Raw genomic sequence first — 20,918 nt, 5'->3', positions numbered from 1 at the left:
AGGCCGGAGGCCTGGAGACGCAGAGGAGAGAAGCCCCGCCTCCTCGGAAGGAGGGGGCGGAGCCTCTGCCTGGCTTGTTGTTTTTGTCTCCTGCTGCCTCAGAGACACTCCCCCACACAGACTCAGAGCCCCGCCCCCCTCGCCACAGAATGACCTTTGACCTGGAGCCTGCCCCCTCTCAGCCACGCCCCCCTCCCGCTCGTTCTGACTCTGGCAGCCAATCGGAGAAGAGGAGGAGGAGGAGAAAGGCTGACAGAGCTCAGGAGGAGGTCGTCGGTGCGACTCCCCGCTCTGCCGTAGTGCCTCTGGGCCGGCGCGTGACGGTGTCGCAGGACTTCCTGGAGATGCGTCAGCGGCTGCAGCAGCTGCTGGAGCCGCAGCCGTACCTGGCCGTGCTGCCGCATCACCTGCTGGTGAAGATCTTCCTGCTGCTGCCCACGCAGAGCCTCGCCGCGCTCAAGTGCACCTGCCACTACTTCAAGTTCATCATCGACAACTACGGCGTGCGGCCCGCCGACTCGCTCTGGGTGTCCGACCCCCGTTACCGCGACGACCCCTGCAAACAGTGCAAGAAGCGGTATGGCCGCGGCGACGTGTCGCTGTGCCGCTGGCACCACAAGCCGTACTGCCAGGCGCTGCCGTATGGCCCCGGATACTGGATGTGTTGCCACGGCGGCCGCAGGGACGCGCCTGGCTGCAACGTGGGTCTCCATGACAACCGCTGGGTGCCGGCGTTCCACAGCATCAACGTGCCGATCTACAGGAGGAGCCGCGCCGACGACTGAGAGTGTGTGTGTGTGTGCATACGTGTGTGTGTGTGTGTGTGTGCGTGAGAAACTGGTCGCTGACGCAAACATCAGCTGCTCCCATGATGCAACAGTAGCTCAGATTTACTTTAAAAACACTGTCAGTGTCCTTTAAATAAACACGTGCAGCTCCGTTTCAGGAACATCGAACATGTTGTGTTTAAAGAAGAAGAAGAAGAAGAAGTGGAAAGGTAAACAACAACGCATTCAGCTGGTTCCGTTTTTTATCTGAAAGATGTTGAAGGTGAATCTGGACCTGTTGTTTCGTGCTGTCCCTCAGCAGTGTGGCGCCCCCTGCTGCTCCACCCGCCTCCTCGCAGCCTCCGTCACAGTAAATGTGCTGCGTTGATCTTTGGTTTACAGACAAACGGCTTCCTGTCGCTCGTTCGCGTGTCATCGACGACCTCGTCACGTCAGCGGCTCGGTAGTGACGAGCGGCAGCTGGAGGCAGGAAGTGTCCCGGCCACGACTCTTCTTCTTCTTCTCTGTCAGAGTCTGCAGCTGCTTCACTGCTGCTCGGCAACGAGTCTGAGATCAAACCTCCGGTCGCGGCTGATGTTTCAGACCGGGTTTAACTAAAACCGGTTCCCGATGAACGCCAGGGCTGAAATCGCCACCGTACTTTCTCCGATCGATATGAAGTAAATCACAACACGTCGACATGTTTGCAAAATAACATCCAAGTGAATCGAACCGAACGCTTCACGAACAGCACGAGTTGTTTTAAATTACAATCATTAATCTGTAGAACGATCCACGCGTTCACGTCCACATTAATATGAAATGACGGTGCAGCTCCAGTGTTTCCTGTCAGATGATCGCCGCTGCAACTGGCGTCCAATAAAAACCTCACAGGACGCGTCTGAGCCGTTCAGTTAACCCTCGGCTGTCCTGCGGAGGAGACGAACGAAAGACGACACTTTTCTAGAACAAAAATTCACACAAAGTCCGTCAACTGGCCGAGCGAGGAGACGGTTTAGAGCTGCGTCTGTTAACTACGTCGATCATGTGACGTGAACGGCCTCGTCATCGATCTCAGGCGGTTTGGGGTCGAGATTTTCTCGCTGGTTTGCGTTGTCGACGACGACAGCAGAGGCTGCCGTTAGTTTGCCGATCATCGCCAACACGACGGTTAATCGGTGAATCGGAAACTTCATCCGCAGATTAATTAACAGTGAAAACAATCGTTCTCTGTTCACCTGCGAGGAGGCGGAGCTTCAGAGGGCGCCATCTTTGGAGCAAAAAATGAGTCCACAGTAGATGAACTTTATCTGCACCTTGTTTGTGTTTACATTTGTACATAAATCATAAAGAGTTTATGAGCTCCGTCTGTTAAACAAGGATTCTTTCACAGAGTTATTTCCTGTTTTCCGGTCGTAAACGTGAACTTGTTTCTTCAATCAGCCGCTGAGCGATAATCACCTTTGATGATTTTCTTGAAGGGAAAAGAGGAAACGTGGCCTTGAGTCTCGGAGTCGATGCAATATTAGAAAGTGACTGTAGAGATTATAAAAAAAGAATATCAGCCTTTGAACTTCAGAGATGTTTGTTTTTTTTAGGTTTGTTGGTTTTCTGTCTGCTGGCTGTTTCTCTGTTGAAAAGATTTTTTCTTTAATAAAGTGCTTTCTTATTGGTTCTTGTTTGGGTTAAAAAAAAACGACTCGACTCGTCTTTTCTTTCAGCGTCTGACGGATTTCATCACGTGTTCACGTGTTGTTCCTGCTGCGTTTAGAGGAAGATCATCAGCGCAGGTTTTACTTCTGTTTGGGGGACAAGTCTGCTTTCAGCTTTGGAACTACAGGTCCCATAATGCCCTGGGCGATGTAAACAGGAAGTATAATGTTGCTATGGAGTCAGTGAGCTACAGCTTGAGCCCTGTTTTTTCAGCCTGTATCTGTTCACATGTAGTCAAACTTAAACCAGCAGGATTGTCAGGCAGGCTCTGCAGGTGCACCACCTGTCTGTCCCACAGGAGGCGTGTCTGCAGGTGTAGTAACATCAGACGATATTCAAGATGGTGAAAGATGTTTCATGTCGAGTTTAACGAGCTTCAATATCAGATATTTAAATCTTCATGAAATCAAACAGACTTCAGTCTGCAGAGTTTTAAACAAAACTTTATTTTACAGTTGCTTCTTTGTAATTTTCATGATTTCACTACATTTCCTCACAAAAACCCACTGTGACATCATGCAGCTGCTGTGACGTCACGCTGACGCTGTGACATCATGCAGCTGCTGTGACGTCACGCCGACGCTGTGACCTCAGACAGCGTCTCCAGCAGCTGGAAGTAGTTGTACTTGATGTCGTACTCCATGTCGTACCAGAAGTTCACTGCAGGAGAGAGAGCCGGCTGAATGCTGACGCTTCACACGCCATCAGTACGTTTGTTAGTTTTAAATCTGAATTTGTTCCTTGAACGTAGTTTCTTAACTTCTGGACTGTGTGTGTGTGTGTGTGTGTGTGTGTGTGTGTGTGTGTGGGGGACTTGGACTGTCCCGTGGTGCGTTCAGGTGTTTGTACCTGCGATGCAGCCGTGAGACTGCTGGACGTGGTGGAACCACAGTGACGGCAGGTACAGCATCTCTCCGGCCTTCACGCTGCAGCGGAGCGGCCGAGCTCTCCGGTACTGCGGGTACCGGTCCAGGTCTGGGTCCAGAGGGTCCAGAGGGATCCACGGGACCTGAGGGGGGTGGGGGGTGGGGGTTTAGGGTGAACTGCAGTTTTTTATATAGAGCAGAGAGCGCTCAGATTAACAGACACCTGAACGCACCTTCTCTTCTTCGCTCTGGTCGACGACCTCAAACTCACCGTCGTCCTGCTGACGGTACACGGCCGGCTGATACGCACCTGACAGACAGAGACGGTTACTATGGTTACCGTAGGGGACGGAGGGCGGTTTCTGTGGTTACCATAGAAGTATACAGGGTGGTTGCTATGGTTACCGTAGGGGATGAAGGGTCGGTCTGTGGGCGGCAGCAGGATGAAGTTCTTCTCTCCAGAGATCACACAGTACAGATTCTCGTAGTGATCTTTGTGCACTGGAACAGAAACACACCGTTTACATGCAACAAACACACCGACTCTACACGTTAAACTCGCTACCTGACGTGGTGCGTTCAGGTCTTACTGGAGGTGACGGCGCTCGCCTCTCCGAGCCAGAAATTCACTGCATCTGGTAACTTTCCTAAGAGAAGAAAAAAATGTTTATTATGTTAAAGGTCATGAAGCGAAAACAACAGTTTCAGATAATCAGATGTTCATAAAGAAATCATTTAAGACGGAAATCTTAAATGATCTAAAACGTGCTTCACTACATATTAAATATTAATGAAGAAACAATAAAAACAAAACCCTGCCTCACAGCAACCACCTCTTTGAAAATTAAATCAACAAATATAGTCTAAAATATTTTTATGAATTAGATTTTAAATATTTGCTCTAATTTAAAGTCTAAATTAAGTCTACAGATACTGGAATCAGCCTATTATCATTATTATTATCATTATTATGTGGAATGTAACTCCCCCAGGTTGCTAAAACCCCCAAATTACAAGAAGAAATCCAGACATGAGCTCAGTGAGGAACTAAATATAATTAAAAAACTCCACCGCCTGTTGTTGTAATTCCCCTCCCGGCCGCCGGCGGCAGCACTGAGCTCGCGGATCAAATTACGCGCCATCTTGGATTCTACATAGGCTTGTTTCAGGGAAACAAGAGTTCAGCCGCACTCCTCCTGTTTAAGTTGAATTTAATTTACTTTACAACAACCACACGTCCTCCTGAAACCGCCTGAACCGTCACCGAGGAGTTGAACTTTAATCCGGCGGGGTTTGTTCTGTCTCACTTTGCTCGAAGAGGAAGATTTTCAACGTTAAACGCCACAGCTCCGCGCTCGGCGAAGCAGCTAGCTGACGGCCCCGTAACATGCAGCACCGCTGCGGCCACTGCGACGCTCCGATACAGAGACAAGCTAAAGGGTACAAGAGGAAATCTCTGCTGTCACTCATCGACCTAAAGAGCGCTCAGAAACTTTTCCCGGATCTTAACCCTCAAGAGGCGTTTTTGTGTTTCGCCTGTGTGCGAAACGTTTATCAGAGGACCAAGAAATGTGGGAAAAGGCGGATTTATGTGGACCCTCACCCCCCCTCCCGTCCGGCTCCTGCTGCCCGTTCTGCTCCCTCTGTCCCGGGGGAACCGCCGCCTCCCAAAAAGCTCAAAAAAAGACTCAAAACTATGCTGAACGAACACGACTACGCGTCCCAGGACCCAGCGCCCTCCCCGCGGCCCGACCCTCCGCCGGCCCGGCGCGTCCGCCGCGGACCGATCTCCCAGGTGTGCGGGTACCTGCGCAAGAAGAACTTCACCTCCGCACTGAACCGGCTGCTGCAGGTGTCCGGCTTCAAGGAGGCTCTGCTCCGAGTGTGCGGAAAAATCATCTCCACCGAGGTGAGACCGGTTACAACGGTTCAATACTGAAAGGCGTTGAAGTGGCAGTTGAAATACAGTTACTGAATGTGGCGCGAAGAGCTGACTGAAGTTGAAGTGAAAGCGCTGAAAGCAGTTGAAATGGTCCGAGTGTAAGTGAGACATTGAGCTGGAAGTGTCAGCTGAAGCGCTGAAAGCAGTTGAAGTAAACTGTGCATGCGCACTGGAAGTCGAGCTGAAGATGGGTTTTTGAAAAAAGTTGAAATTGAAGTGCGAGTTGAAGAGTAAGTACTGAGGGAAGTTGAAGTATGACGTTAACCATCGAAGAATAAGTGAAAAACTAAGCGTTTGTTGAAGTGAAGTGAAGTGAAATAAAGAAATGCCTGTTCAGATGTATAAACTGAAAGACAACATCAGTTGAAGTGTCAGGCGAAGTACTGAAAGCAGTAAATTGTGTATGAACGGTGGAAGATGTGGGAGTTGGAAGCGCTGAAGATGGATTTATTTTGTTGTTGTTCAAATGTGAAAACCTGAAAGGATCTGAAGTGTCAGTTGAAGTATAAGTAAAGAAAGGACTTGAGGTGTCAGTTGGAGTGTAATAACTGAAAGCAGATGAACTCAGTTAAAGAATAAGACACAAATCTGTCAGCTTGTCATTTAAAGAGTAAGATGAAAGCAGTTGAACTGCCAGTTGAAGAATAAGAGATGATGATAAGTTGTTTTAAAAAGCTACATTTTCCTCAGAAAATGTTGGCAGTTGAAATAAAGTTAAGTTTAAATGGCAGTTAAAATGGAAATGCTGAAAGAAGTTGAAGTGTCATCACAGTAAGTGAATATCTGAGCTGAACTGAATGCCTGTATTTTAAAATAGAAGAAGTCTGTTGAAGTGTGAACACTGAAAGCAGTTGAAGTAAACTGTATATGAACAGTGTAAGCCGTGCTGTGAAAAGCGTTTTTTTGTTGTTTTGTGTTCAAAAGTGAAGGTCGGAGACCTGAAAGGGCTTGAAGTGTCAGCAAAGAAAGCAGTTAAGGTGTCAGTTGGAGGGTTATGACTGAAAGCACTTGAAATGTCATTTGAATAATAAGAGATAATAATTATAATAAACTTAATTTGCCTTTCTTTCACAACATGCAGCTCAAAGTGTTTTTCAAAATAAAAGAGCAGAATATTTAAACCGTTAAAATATTTAAATATATTTCAACAGTTAAAAATTACAGTAACAGAAATAATTGTAAAAATCAATACTAATTAATAAGTTTCAAATTTGCAAATTAGCCAGACAAGTTTTATTTTAAAACTATGGAAAATTAAGGATGCCAGTCACAGCAGCACAGTGAACAATATCACAGCAGACTTATGCCAATATTTAAAAGTCATTTTATTACGTTTGTGTGTGACAAAATAAAAAATATCAAACTCTAATTTTGACTTTCATGTTTGACGTCCTGAAAATTACTGCCAAAATAAAACTTAAAATGAGCTCCTGTCACTTAAAATGTTTTTGCAATGTATTCGAATGCAAGAGCTGAAACAATCAGTCGATTAATTGATGGCTGATCACCAGAAAATTTATCGGCAACAGTTTTGATAAATTGATTGATAATCGTTTGGGCAAAAATGATAAACGACTAAAATTCCTAATTGTTTTTCTCTGTTTTATATCACAGTGAACTGAATACAAACCAGACGTGTGAAGATGAAACGGGCCGTTTTCGGTTTTCTGACATTTTATTGACCAAACAGTTAATCGAGAAAACAATTGTCAGGTTAATCAATAATGAAAATATTCGTTTACCTCCCAAAATATTTGAAGACACAAAACAAGAGGATTTACCAAAATTGTCAAAGTTGTTGGAGCGGCATTGTACACAGCAGGCTCAACTACGTTAAAACAACGGTTTCACGTTTGTGAAGCTGCTTTAAAATGTTTTTGCAGCGGAAAGAGATGGCGAACGATCTGGAGGGTCCGTACAGGAAGACCTTCAGCCCCGAGAACCTGGCAGCGTTCGGCTGGGATACGACGACTTCCTGGGCTGAGGAGAAGGCTCCTCTGACGGTGGCCTGTCTCAGATCCATGTTCCCCCCCGCCAAAAAGATCCAGAAACAGATCGTGAACTACAGCCCGGGGAATAAACCACGGTGGGTCAGAGACGGACCTGCTTCTGATATTTGTTCTTTAGAAGAGTTGAACCTTCAGGATAAATTCCTAGAACGCTCTTCATTATGATTTGTGGATCATAAATCCGACTCTGGCTGTTTCAGGCGGATGACTGACGAGGAGGTGAAGCAGATGTTGGACCGGAGGATCAGCCTCGTCCTCTCGGTGCCTCTGTACACCGGCACTCTCAGAGCCTGTTTCCTGCAGACGGCCTTCAGCGTGGAGATGCTCAGACACCGCTGTCCCATCAAACTCTTCACCATCATGAACAGTCTCGGCATCTCTCAGTCCAAAACCACCGCCAGGATCCACGCCAAGAAACTCGCAGAGGAGCACGACAGGCAGGTGAAGAAGTGGAGGGACGAGATCCAGGTGAGGAGCCACATCCTTTCTTCTTCTTCTTCTTCGTGTTTCTGTTTCAGCGCTCACGTTTTCTCCGCGTGGTCTGACTTTGGAAAAGTTTAAAGGTTTGTCGATGCTACAGAAGAAGTCGATGGACGAGCTGAGCAGTTGAGTCTCGTGGCTTTAACCAGATAAACTGAGGACTGACGCTGTGATTTTGATCTGCACCATTTCTGAATAGATCAATGTCTGATTTGATCGACCGTTTCCAATTTTCGCTTTGCTGTTTTCAAACTTTTCCCTTTTTTAAACAAAGAACAGTTCAGCGATGATAAATGTCAGTGACAGAAGAGAGTAAAGTTGTAAACTGACACGTCGTCTTTACTTTTAGATGACGAGAAAGACGCAGTACTGCAGCGACGACTCAAAGAAGGCGGCGGCTTATACCTTCACCTGGGGAAAAGTTCGGGTAATAAGGTTTGTGGCGTGAACCTTCTTTAAACGGTCTGTTCTCTTTGAATGAGGAAATAAAATCTCTGTGCTGCAGGTGCCGTCTGTGTCCAGGTCCGACTCGACAGAACGAGGATACGCCTTCGTGACGTGGGCGTTTCGCTTCGCTCATCAAGTTCGGGTTAATTTTCGTTACCTGCACGGACCTCCGGTAAAAGCAGTGGAAGTGTCTCCTTACAGCATCCTACCGTCCAAACAGGTGCACAGACCTAACGAATCAGTGTGTCGTGTTTTAGCTCTTTGACTACAAATGTAAACGTCACATTTTTGCTTTAGATTCACACTATAAAATTTAAGATTCTCTAGTATTTTGTCTCAGGCAGCGTCTCTGCAGCATGAACGTCTGCTAAACTTGAATGCATTAAGTTTCTTCAGTGTTGTTGTAATCAACATAACACGGTACACACACTCAGTGGCCACTTCATTAGGTACACCTGTACACCTGCTCGTTAATGCAGATATCTGATCATTCACAGCATGAATGAATGTGCAGCAGCTGTGTGACGTTATCATGTCAACATGAAGTTTCCGGCAGCTTGTTCTGGGGGGGTCCATCAGTATTACAGTGCCATGTTCTCATACTATGTTAAGTTTTGAATACCTGAACACCGAGGCTCCGCACATGCTCAGTGATCTGCGGAAACCCCTCAGGGTTTCAATGTGTGTCTGTGGGAAAGTTAGACGTTTTTTTGGTGCTTTTATCGTATCGCTGTTTCGTTTTGTTTGTGTCTTTCTGCTGAGCTGTGTATTTGTTTAAAGGCCTTTCGGGGACGAGTGTTAAAAAGCTGTCCATTCTATGTACTTGTCCTTTTAAAAATAAACACTAAATACATAAATATCCAATTCAGTTTTATTTATATAGCACCAGTTCATAACAGAAGTTATCTCGTTGCAGTTTTCCTACAGAGCCGGTCCGAGACCGAACTCTTTATAATATTATTTACAGAGACCCAACATTTGTCTGTTTTGTAATTGCGACCCAGAAATAAACTGATCGGGACATTTTCCAGCGTGACGCTCAGCCCGGCAGCGAACACTGATGCTATACATCCGCAGTAAGCTAATATCAGCCGACTTATCGGTCTAGCTCTGATAAACAACCTCATGGTGATGTAACTGTGGCAATAATTAATGCAGCGTTTAGTGCAAATAAAGAAGTCATTGTGAGGGATTACAAAACCCAGGCCAGTTTCAAGAGTCTAACTGAATTTATGTCATATAGAAATGGAAAGAAACCACTGGGGGCGGTGCTTTAAACGTCATCATAAACGTTCTCTGTTTTTCAGACGTACGAGTCGTTGCGACAGCGAATGAAAACCTTAGTGATGCGAATCATCGCCGACAACCTGACGGCCCTGAAAGGACCGAGAGGACGAGTGGTGAGACACATTCCTCACGTCTACTCCCACCTGATGAAGGAGGAGAGCACCTCCGTGAGTCCAGCCAGTCTGAAGAATTCCCCACAATAATAGGAAAGTTTACAGGAAGTGACCGATTGATCCTGTTGCTTCCCCTCAGGTGAGTCTGGGTGCAGTGATACCAAACGCCTCAGAGCAGTCTGTTAGTGCAGCGTACGGCCTTAAGGACTACATCCCTGTGGTTTCTGAGAAACCGTACCACATCCTGTGTTGTGGGGACGTCCTCACCGCTGACAGGACAGAGCACGGCAACAAAACCCAGAACAACGAAACCCCAGACCCCGACCCTGACCTGAGGTTTGATGGACTCGTAGAAGCACCGCAAGAGTTTCAGAAGGAACACCTGTTTCACGAGGTGAGAAAAACGTCCCACTAGAACAACAAACGCTGAAAGACGTGAAAAATACATTTGTTGGATGTTGTTTTCGCAGTTTGTGATAAAGACTTGAGTACAGTTTCATAATGTTTGAGTGCTGCATGCGAAGTATCTCTGAAAGCTAACTCGGACACATCAGCTGCTCCACAGTGCTCGACGTGTACAAAGTATAAACTGTGTTGCTTGATAACCTTTTTTTTTTTTCAGGAAATGTTAAAGATGCTTCTCAGTGAGAAAAGCGAGAACGCTCGAGGAACTCTTCATCACATCATCTCACTGTTTCACTTCAAGACGTTTAACAACACCGCCAAAGACTACTTCCTCAACGTCTGGGACTTCATCACGGTAAAGCTCCTGAAATGTAAACTGCGGTCAGATTTAGTGACCTAATGCTGGTGATGTCAGTCGCTCCATCCTACAGCTCATTCGTGAGATATCTCTACACCAACTGGCCACACATTTTCTGCGGGTATTCATGTTCCCCAGAGGATGAATCCTATTGATTTTGGTGACTTCCTGACTTTTTCCTCTAGCGCCATCATCAGTCAAAATGTTCTTCTTTACACAAGAAATGTCTAAAGTGTTTTGTTGTGAAAAGATTGTCAACTCATATTTCTCATCGATTAAATTGAACTTGTCCAGAGAATATCTCAACATCTACTTGTCAGATTGTCCTGAGGATGAACCCTTTAGATCTTAATGACGACATGATCTTCCCTCTAGCTCCCCCCTCAGGACAAGCTTTACATGTTTAGCTCCACCACCGTTCAGACTCTAAGGCTGAATTCAGACCACATCAGCGTGCGGTTAGCTGCAGGGTTGTGGGGGTGATTATTTGTGCTTTAACCGCTGTGAAACAATCAGAAAACAACGCGTTATTTCTCTGATTCACCGGCTTTCTCGCCACCGGCGCTCCCTCTCCTCATTCACTCTCTAGGTCGCTCGACCAGCGCTGTCGCTCTCTCTCAAACAAGTGAACACAAACCAAAGGAAGCTTCTCGGTGTCGTGTTTCCAGCACAGACATTAAGCCGACGTCGAAGCTGGGTACGCGGATAAACCGGGCGAGGACACGACTGGGAGAGTGTCGCAGTTCGACCGGTCTGATCGCCGGCCTCCGCAGCGTGACGTCGGGTTGAGTTTCTCCAAAAGTTGATTCTGTTTTTAACTTTTCTGCCGCAGGTCGCTGCTTTTTTTTTGTTATCCGCTGCAGCCTAAACCGACTACCCCCCCACTCCGATGAATGGGAGGACTGCAGTTTTCACCGCAGCGCCCGATTTGGTCTAATCAGCCTAAGAACAGATGAATCGTCAGGATGTTGTTGTTCAGATTGTGGCGCTAACAGCGCTTCACACTGATAGTCTTGGTGTTACATTTACAGATGTGTTTCACTCACCATCATATTCTGCTTCCCAACCAAAACTAAATGTATATTTTACAGTTTGTGACGACGGCGTACGTAACTCTGTTTGCTGTGACGGATTGCGGTCTGGACTCTGTGGACCAGAGACCCTCAGATTACCCCTCTCAGGTCACAGCTCAGATGGACTGGCTGAGTGATCTGGCTCACAGACTGGTGGATCTGGTGTGGATGCCTCCACCTCAGGAGGACATCAACACTGCTGCTGCAGCTGCTGCAGCTCACTGTGACGGAGAGAAGAAGAAAATATTCCCCTTCTGTTACTGCAGAGAAGGTAGGAACTCAGCAGGCGAGGGTTTACGTCGCAGGTGAGGGTTTACGTCGCAGGAGGGGGTTTACGTCGCAGGAGAGGGTTTACGTCACAGGTGAGGGTTTACGTCGCAGGGGGGGTTTACGTCGCAGGAGGGGGTTTACGTCACAGGAGAGGGTTTACGTCACAGGTGAGGGTTTACGTCGCAGGAGGGGGTTTACGTCGCAGGTGAGGGTTTACGTCACAGGTGAGGGTTTACGTCGCAGGAGAGGGTTTACGTCACAGGAGAGGGTTTACGTCACAGGTGAGGGTTTACGTCGCATGTGAGGGTTTACGTCGCAGGTGAGGGTTTACGTCACAGGTGAGGGTTTACGTCACAGGTGAGGGTTTACGTCACAGGAGGGGGTTTACGTCACAGGAGGGGGTTTACGTCACAGGTGAGGGTTTACGTCGCAGGTGAGGGTTTACGTCGCAGGAGGGGGTTTACGTCGCAGGTGAGGGTTTACGTCACAGGAGGGGGTTTACGTCGCAGGTGAGGGTTTACGTCACAGGAGGGGGTTTACGTCGCAGGAGGGGGTTTACGTCGCAGGTGAGGGTTTACGTCGCAGGAGGGGGTTTACGTCGCAGGAGGGGGTTTACGTCGCAGGAGAGGGTTTACGTCACAGGTGGGGGTTTACATCAGAAAACAGATTTAAATACAACTCAGGAAAGTCAGGATGAGTTTTTGTGGCTGTGATCCGGTCTTGTGAATTCAAACCTGGTCTTGGTACTTTTCTTGTCATTGCTAACAGCTGTAATATCTGTTTTTAATATTTAAGGTATTATTGTCTTTATCGGATAATTTCACAGTACAGAGCGACATGTTTTTAGTTCTGTAGCAGTCAACCCTATAGGACCCATGTCAGTACACGACCTTTGGAGTAACTAATAACCAGATGGCTCCGAGTTCACCACAGTGTGTTACACAGCGAGTACTCAGTACGAAACCCACAGTTGGACCCCGGTCATCGAGTTCTTATCTCAGCAAAAAAACTCCTCTTCAGGATCTCAGCAAACAAAACAAATACTCAGTTTGAGACTTGATGCAAAACGTTGGCCAGCAAAAACAAAAGACTCATAAACCAGCTTAGTGACTCTAATCGATATTTTTATATACGTAAACATTGTATCGCGTGTGTAAAGTTAAAGTGTGTCTGGTAGTGATGAACTCACAGAGAAAGCTGCTGGTTTGCTTCAGTCTCAGTGTTTCCAGAGAAGAAGAAGCTGTAAAAAGCCTCTGAACAGCAGCCAGACGCAGTCAGAGAGCAGCTGCTGAACATAGCGGAGCATCTAGCAGCTGAAGAGCCAGATGTTTCCGTCAGCAGCTGCTGGAGACCAAACCCAGAGCTGACGGAGAGAAGACCGGACTGTCAGACGTTTGAAAAGATGACAGAAGTTTCTCCCGTTAACCGCTGTGACAAATATTTGTGTTGTTTTTATTTCTGGTGTGATTCATATCTCACGTTTCAGAGGATAAGCAGTAGAGCCAATGGATGGATTTATGGATACTGGTTTGTTTATTTTTGGATTTCATGACTGAACTGAAACTTGAACCATGGAAATATTATGACTTGATTTTCATTCTCGGGCTACTAAACTGTCTAAGAGCTTCATTATTCACGTTATTACAGAAGATTTCCAGTAAAATGTTTGAACTGACTGGAGTTGTGGTCAGCGACGCTGGAAGTCGGGGGGGTCTATTTAATGACGTCATACAAAATGTTGTGCGACATTCGTGGTTTTTGCTTTCATCATCATTAAAACTCATATTGATAATATTGTCCGTGGCTGTAGTTAGTTTTGCTGTCTGGCTTTAACACCACATGTCTCCTTGTCCTTGCAGAGAAAGCAGGTGAGCAGCTGGTGCGGTGCTGCAGCAACCGGTGTCCAGGCATCTGGTTCCACGAGGGCTGTGCTCGGGCTCAGACCCTCTTAGACCCGCACGAGGACTGGTTCTGTAGTCCAGACTGCAGTGCAGACGGGACCTACGTGTACTGTCACTGCAAGGAGCAGAAGGGGGGACAGATGGTCCAGTGTGGACGGATGGACGAGTGCAGGAGACACGAGTGGTACCACAGAGACTGTCTGACGGCAGCCGAGCAGACCAGAGCCGAACAGAGTGAGACTCTCTTTCACATTCACACATCAGAGCGTTTAAATATATTAAATATATATTAACTGAACATAAACCTGAAATCATTTCATCAAACTCAAATGTTTCAAAGGATTCGCTGCGGCAGAATTAACGTTTACAAAATAACTCGTACGTCCACTTGGTCTGACGCCGTGGCCGCCCTCAGACAGCTGTTTTGGAAATACAGTTCCCATAATACTTTGGGGGACGTAAACAGGAAGTATAATGTTGCCATGGAGACAGTGAGTTAGCTGTGAGTCTCTGGCGTCTAAGTGGGTTTATGAGGTTTCTTCTGGACGGACGTCAGAGATACTGTGACAGTAAACTGAATCTCTTTGGGTTTTGGACTGTTGGTCAAACAAAACAAGACATTTGAAGACGTCACGTTGGACTTTAATAAATTATAACGGACATTTTTCACTGTTTTCTGGCATTTTATAGACAAGAAACAATTACTCAAGAAATGAACTGTCAGATGAATCTCAGTAGTATAACCGCTTCAGTTTTATGCCTCGAAACGTTTTGATTAAATGGTTTAAAGTATATTTTGTGATGTTCTGCTGAATACGTAAACGGGAAACGGAGGCTATTGATTGGTCAGTCCGGAGGAGGAGTTTGTGTTTAAACCAGTTTCTTTCTCCAGGTTCATGGATTAATATTAATAATCAGTTAACAGTCTGAAGGACCAAACTGATGTTTTGGTTGTTCTGATGTTCCAGCTCCGTGGTTCTGCTCCGAGTCCTGCTCCAAGGCGGCTGACGGCGAGGACTTCCTGTTTAACTACACGAGGGCGGTGGTGTGGGAGGGGCTGTACCACATGGCCAGACGGGACGCCATCCAGGAGGGAGATGGAGACGCCATGACGGACTTCTGGAGGATGGACCTGGTTCTGCTGTGGACCAGACAACACCTGCAGCTCTTCAACAGCAGCCACCAGATGATCACCGGTACGAGTCACACAGCCCCGCCCACTGCAGGTGGGGGGGGGCAGCTATACATGTAGCGCCGCCCCCCCAAAACGTTTTTAAATCATCTCTGAGATGCTGCAGTCGATTCACAACTTCATGTGTTTGATGTCTGATGTTGATGATGTGAGTTCTGCAGTTCAGTTTTATTCATACAGCGGCAGTTCTTTTCCTGCAGAGCCGGTCCAGACCGAACTCTTTATCATATTATTTACACATCTGATAACAGTTGCAAGTTATCAGTTATTTAAATGAACGTTACTGAGAATAAAATACATCCAAATAAACCGCCGACCGAGTAAAAATAGTTTCAGTAAATAATGTTAATCTGAATAACTGATAACTGTCGACCTGCCGTAACCTTTACCGAGAGACGATATATAAACTACGCAGAGTGATGTGGTCGTGCTTGTTGTCACGGTTACCGTGTGTGAACAGGGATGGAGGGGTTCTACCCGGAGCGCGTCAGACAGGACATGAAGTGGAACCGGGTGTTGAATCTTCAGGGAACATCTGGAGGGAACATCAGCCTGGACCTCCTCACCGAGCTCCTGATCAGCGAGTTCAAAGGTCTTCTTCTTCTTCTTCTTCTTCTTCTTCTTCTTCTTCTTCTGCTTCTTCTTCTTCTGCTTCTTCTTCTGCTTCTTCTTCTGCTGCTTCTTCTTCTTCTGCTTCTTCTTCTTCTTCTTCTTCTGCTTCTTCTTCTGCTTCTTCTCTTCTTCTTCTGCTTCTTCTTCTTCTTCTTCTTCTTCTTCTGCTTCTTCTTCTCTTTGCTTCTTCTTCTTCTTCTGCTCTTCTTCTTCTGCTGCTCTCTTCTTCTTCTTCTTCTTCTTCTTCTTCTTCTTCTTCTTCTTCTGCTTCTTCTTCTTCTTCTTCTTCTTCTTCTTCTGCTTCTTCTTCTTCTTCTTCTTCTTCTTCTTCTTCTTCTTCTTCTTTCTGCTTCTTCTTCTTCTTCTTCTTCTTCTTCTTCTCTTCTGCTTCTTCTTCTTCTTCTTCTTCTTCTTCTTCTTCTTCTTCTTCTTGCTTCTTCTTCTTCTTCTTCTTCTTCTTCTTCTTCTTCTTCTTCTTCTTCTTCTTCTTCTTCTGCTTCTTCTTCTGCTTCTTCTTCTTCTGCTTCTTCTTCTTCTAGCGTAGGTCGTCCTGCTCAGTACAGGTGCAGCAGGAATACGGTGCTTACATCACATCTGCTCCAACCAATCAGGTCGACACGCTGTGGCCAGCTGTGGTGGAAGTGTTCAGATCCTTTATTTAAAGTAGCAAAACCACAGCATACAAATACAGTACGACAGTATTATCAGCCAAATGTATGAGAAGTAAAAGTACCTGTTGTGGGTTTATCCCAGTTTATAATTCACTGCAGACCGGTTTATTATATTATTGGACTTTTATTACACAAACATTAAAGGAAGCAGTATTTTACTGAGGTAGTTTGAGCTACTTATTTCCTGTGGTTTTATAAAGTGATCACGTGTTTTGTTTGTAAAATGTTAATCTGTAAAGTAACTGCAGCCGTCTGTAAGTAGAAAGTAAATACTTTGCTCTGAGCTGGAGAGGAGTATAAAGTATAAAGTGGAATAAAGAGAATAAAGACAATAAGGACAGTACTGGACTAAATGTCCCCCGTTACCTGAAGCCGGATCTCAGCAGAGAAAACAGAACCAGCGATCTGAAAGGATGTTTAGTTCACTTCCTGCTGTGGAAAACTTTACACTTTATTACTGACGACCCCTCGGGAGTCTGAGTGATACGTTGTAAGATTTTAGTCTCTAATGAAGCGGAACAGGTGAAACCGATGGCAGGTGTTGTGTCACGGACGACTCGTGTGTTTGACGAAGACTTTGTGTCCTCTCAGGTGTGATCGAGTTCGGTAAAGGCAGCTTCACCAGGCAGCAGGTGGAGCAGAGCGCTCAGCTGGCCGGAGCTCAGGCCAGACACCTGGACCGGCTCTTCTTCACGGGAGGAAACCCCCTGAACCTGTCCGCATACCTGTCCCGACTGACGTCCTCGTCCTGCAGGAGGACGGAGGACGTGTCCAGGTTTGTGGAGGAGTTTAAGAAGGACGAACTGTTCGCCTTCAAACCAGGAAGAAAACATCAGGGCTTCAACGAGTTCAGCTACCAACACAGAGTGAAAACCCCGCAGCGGATGGGGAGGACCCTGAGGAGTCTGTCTGAAGAGCTGGACCGGCGGAGAGACAAGATCCTCTGAGACCGACGGACAGGTGAGGACGAGGAGTCGCGTGACAGCACCTGTGTGAGATCACAGATATAAACGCGCAGATGACACGGTGGCAGGAGGTCATCAGCTGATGGTCCAGCTGTTACAGACGTGTCGTTACGACACAGGACGCTCGTTAGGTTTTTATACCAAAATACTTTCTCTTATGTAGATAACAGTAATGTCTCTATGATTTAAGATTTAAGATGAACTTATATTTTTCTTTCTTACTGCATTGTAAAATGGCTGCCACGGTCTAATTTTGTTCATGAATAAAGACTAAATTAATAAAAAAGACTTTTCTGCAGACTTCAGTCGATGAGAGCGGAGCTGCTTCGAACGGGAAACGGACTCGTGTGTTCGCTCGTTTAGTTTTGATGAAACTAAAACAAAGTTGAAGTGATTCTCAGCTGAAGAGACGACTGACGGAGAACATTACGGTCTGTTTGAGTTGTGTTTTTGTAAATAAATAGTTTTTTTTCCACTTTGAGTCTGATGATATTTTTCAGTCTTCGCTGGACTTCCTGCTTTCTAACATCGCGACTGCAGAACCAATGAAACGTTTTACGGTTTTTGTGTGAAATGTCGGTCATGTGACCTGGAATACCGTCCAGATTTCCTGGGACTGCAGCTAACGATGAATTGTTAGTCTATATAATGTCAAACATTGTGAATAAAAGCCCATCGCAACTTCTCAGAGTCCAGGATGACGTCTTCAAATGTCGCGTTGTGTTCGAGCGACAGTCTAAACCCCAGAGAGATTCAGTTTACTGATAGAAAACAGATAAAAACAGCAAATCCTCTCACGTGAGAGGCTGCAGCTACAAATTACAGCCATTTTTTCACTATTTTTGCTTGAAAAATGACTGAAACAATTAATCGATTATCAAAATAGTTGCAATATTTACTGAAAGAAAAACAGCTTCACAGCAGCACTGACTGCAGAGGGAACTGCAGCAGGTCGGGTTTCAGTAACTGGTTTTAAAGTGATTCTCCAGCTGTTTGTGAAACCTGTAGTCCGAAGCCTTAATGTCCTCAAGTGAGGTCACTTGAGTCAGCGTCACAACTGTCAGAGGCAGAGTTGCACTATGGGTAATGTAGGCACCAGGTTTTGATTCGGGAGGAGAATGTGTGGAATAAAACAGGATGTCTGGTTCGGATTTGGCTCCTGTGTTTGAGCTCGTTTAGAAACAGAGTCGCTGTTACAGCGTTTGTCCACCAGAGAGCGCTGACGAGCTGATACTGTATCTGATCAATGGGCAGTTTATCATTGTTTCAAAGTGTGGACCTGCTGAGCTGGACTGCAACTAACCATTATTTTCATTATCGATTAAACTGCTGATTATTTTCTCAATTTATTGATCATTTATTTGGTCTGTAAAACATCAGGAAAAAAAGGTGTCTCCAGGTGTGACAGGTGTCCAGTCTGAGCATGCTCAGTAGTCTGAACTCACCGAGTGCGGCGCTCATCCAGGAGATGTGAGGCTCCACGTCGTCCGTCAGCTCAGGCAGCTCGTCCAGCAGGTTAGAGCACTGCTTCTGAACGTAAAACACTCCACACGGCCGCACCTGCAGCACACGCACGCTGACTTACATTCATTTCCTGGAGACTTACACTAACCTTAACTAGCTAGTTTTAACCGCTTTATACACAGTTAGCTAGTTTTAACTGCTTTATATACAGTTAGCTAGTTTTAACTGCTTTATACACAGTTAGCTAAAATACACAGTTAGCTAGTTTTAACTACTTTATACACAGTTAGCTAAAATACAGTTAGCTAGTTTTAACTGCTTTATATACAGTTAGCTAGTTTTAACCGCTTTATACACAGTTAGCTAGTTTAAACTGCTTTATACACAGTTAGCTAAAATACACAGTTAGCTAGTTTAAACTGCTTTATACACAGTTAGCTAGTTTAAACTGCTTTATATACAGTTAGCTAAAATACACAGTTAGCTAGTTTTAACCGCTTTATACACAGTTAGCTAGTTTAAACTGCTTTATATACAGTTAGCTAAAATACACAGTTAGCTAGTTTAAACTGCTTTATACACAGTTAGCTAGTTTTAACTGCTTTATATACAGTTAGCTAATTTTAACCGCTTTATACACAGTTAGCTAATTTTAACCGCTTTATACACAGTTAGCTAGTTTTAACTGCTTTATATACAGTTAGCTAGTTTTAACAGCTTTATATAGAGTTAGCTAGTTTTAACCGCTTTATATACAGTTAGCTAGTAAAATATTGGCCTCTGAAATGTAATGAAGTAAAAGTATAAAGTAGCATAAAATGGAAATACTCAAATAAAGTACAAGTACCTCAAAATCGTACTTAAGTACAGTACTTGAATAACTGTATTTAGTTACTTTACACTGCTGAGATCAGGAGAAGTGAAGCTTCATACTACTTACTAACTGTATACAGTGTGTACTAAATCCTAATCTTTACAGCAGATTGTTTGTCCTTTTAGTGAACAAGTCAACATACTAACAGGAAGTGATGCAGTACCTCCACTGTCCTACAGCCTCAGGGAGGGGGACAGATCTTACCTAAAAAGGTAGCATCAAACTTTCTGAAGTTCTTACAAGTTTAATCAATTTGGGCCCAAAAAACTGTCAGTACTTTTCCTTTTGATACTTGTTTACATACTACTGTATATCTGTTTACTTTTATAGAAGTAAAATGCTGAAAGCAGGACTTTTAGTACTTCATAAAGCAGTATACTTCAGTGTTTCCAGCACCCCTGACATCCTTAGTGACTTATGGACCTAAATGTAGATTCTAGCATCATCATCAGTGCTGTCTCCTAAATACTCTGGTCCTGGACCAGGATCATGTGTATATTACTGCGTACTGTATGTACACAGTAAGCAGTAGTACTCAGTATGTCTGGATCCTCCAGCAGGGGGCGGCAGCAGCTTCTCTCTCACCTTCCCCTCGATGATGTCGAGCACAGACGAAAACCTCATCTGTCGCTCCTCCGGCATCACGAAACGATCGCCGCTCACAGCGTCAGCGTAGCCGTTAGGAGTCACCGCCACGCTGATGACCTTTGACCCCACCTTCTCCCTGCAGACAGGAAACACCCTGATCGGCACTGACCCCAGAAGAAGAAGAAGAAGAAGGGTGTAGGTGTGGGTGGGCGGGGCTTCCTCACCTCAGGTACTCTGGTGTCCACCTGGACAGAGCCGGCCAATGGCTGAAGGCGTTGCGGATGATGCAGGGCTTGTTTGGACCAATCCAGTCGCGGTAGAACTGCAGCGGGTCAGGTGGCTCCTCCAGGTAAGGCACTGATTGGTTCAGATACAGATCTGAAAGGTAATCAGTGAACAATCACTCTGATCGATCAGCTGAGTCACCACTGAGCACCAGTCTGACTGGGAGTAGTAGCTAGTAATTATAGTGATAGTTGTAGAAGTAATAATACTATGTAAGTATTAACTGTAGTAGTAGCAGTAATAGTTACAGTAGTAGTAATAATAATAAACTTTATTTATGAATAATGTGTAGTGATTGTTGCAGCAGAACTCCTCTCACCGTGAGCCTCCAGTGAAAACTCAGTCAGACGCTTCTTCACAGACTCCATTTTGTTTCTTCGTCATCGATCAAACAGATCGATCTTCGACCGGAAGTCCGTCACAGAATCAACATCAGATATCTGATCAGATGATGTCAGTTGTAACATTAGCGACAAACGGTCAATTCGCGTCACTCGGACATTCCCGACCTCCGCGGTGCCATGCTGCTGTGTTTACATCCTGTGCGCATGCGCAGAGCTCCGTTGCCGCAGTGGTTGTTTGAGCAGGCCTCCCCCTGCAGGAGGGAGGATGAACTGCAGCAGCTGCAGCTGCGCA

At 45.6% G+C, this 20,918-nt stretch overlaps 3 protein-coding genes across 13 annotated transcripts in view; 2 read left to right on the top strand and 1 right to left on the bottom strand.

Annotated features, from left to right (window-relative positions):
• The window catches only part of fbxo34 (F-box protein 34), a 21,955-nt gene extending 19,523 nt beyond the window's left edge, over positions 1 to 2,432 (top strand). For all 3 annotated transcript variants that reach the window (XM_044167870.1, XM_044167871.1, XM_044167872.1), the window contains one exon: positions 1 to 2,432. This exon is cut by the window's left edge and continues 1,229 nt beyond it. In XM_044167870.1, coding sequence (XP_044023805.1) covers positions 1 to 785 — 785 coding nt within the window. In that variant the 3' untranslated portion in view covers positions 786 to 2,432.
• A 475-nt stretch (positions 2,433 to 2,907) lies between these two features.
• jmjd7 (jumonji domain containing 7) lies at positions 2,908 to 20,839 on the bottom strand. 2 transcript variants are annotated; one of them, XM_044167877.1, is made up of 10 exons: positions 20,602 to 20,839; positions 20,222 to 20,375; positions 19,995 to 20,133; positions 18,517 to 18,631; positions 3,937 to 3,993; positions 3,752 to 3,847; positions 3,580 to 3,656; positions 3,330 to 3,489; positions 3,032 to 3,140; positions 2,908 to 2,993 (listed from the first exon to the last, which is right to left on the bottom strand). In XM_044167877.1, exons 1-9 carry the CDS (start codon positions 20,648 to 20,650, stop codon positions 3,052 to 3,054), a joined length of 936 nt encoding a protein of 311 aa, XP_044023812.1. In that variant the 5' UTR covers positions 20,651 to 20,839; the 3' UTR covers positions 2,908 to 2,993; positions 3,032 to 3,051. The 2 variants fall into 2 exon arrangements, with proteins under 2 accessions (XP_044023812.1, XP_044023811.1); XM_044167876.1 differs by having other exon boundaries at positions 2,908 to 3,140.
• On the top strand, positions 3,149 to 17,552 carry LOC122862399. Of its 8 annotated transcripts, none has more exons than XM_044167865.1 (13): positions 3,149 to 3,187; positions 7,172 to 7,374; positions 7,498 to 7,765; positions 8,127 to 8,204; positions 8,283 to 8,444; positions 9,532 to 9,678; positions 9,764 to 10,018; positions 10,247 to 10,384; positions 11,479 to 11,731; positions 13,590 to 13,865; positions 14,600 to 14,827; positions 15,284 to 15,415; positions 16,698 to 17,552. In XM_044167865.1, the coding sequence occupies exons 1-13, from the start codon at positions 3,164 to 3,166 to the stop codon at positions 17,051 to 17,053; spliced, it is 2,520 nt and encodes an 839-aa protein (XP_044023800.1). In that variant the 5' UTR covers positions 3,149 to 3,163; the 3' UTR covers positions 17,054 to 17,552. The 8 variants fall into 8 exon arrangements, with proteins under 8 accessions (XP_044023800.1, XP_044023797.1, XP_044023796.1 ...); XM_044167861.1 differs by lacking the exon at positions 3,149 to 3,187 and adding an exon at positions 4,008 to 5,255 and having other exon boundaries at positions 9,532 to 9,624; XM_044167860.1 differs by lacking the exon at positions 3,149 to 3,187 and adding an exon at positions 4,009 to 5,255.
• Positions 20,840 to 20,918: the final 79 nt, after the last annotated feature.

This window comes from Siniperca chuatsi, linkage group LG15 (assembly GCF_020085105.1).
Source record: "Siniperca chuatsi isolate FFG_IHB_CAS linkage group LG15, ASM2008510v1, whole genome shotgun sequence".
Taxonomy (NCBI): Eukaryota; Metazoa; Chordata; class Actinopteri; order Centrarchiformes; family Sinipercidae; genus Siniperca; species Siniperca chuatsi.
Note: the sequence above shows the minus strand (reverse complement) of the source record. Positions and strands in the feature narration are given on the sequence as shown.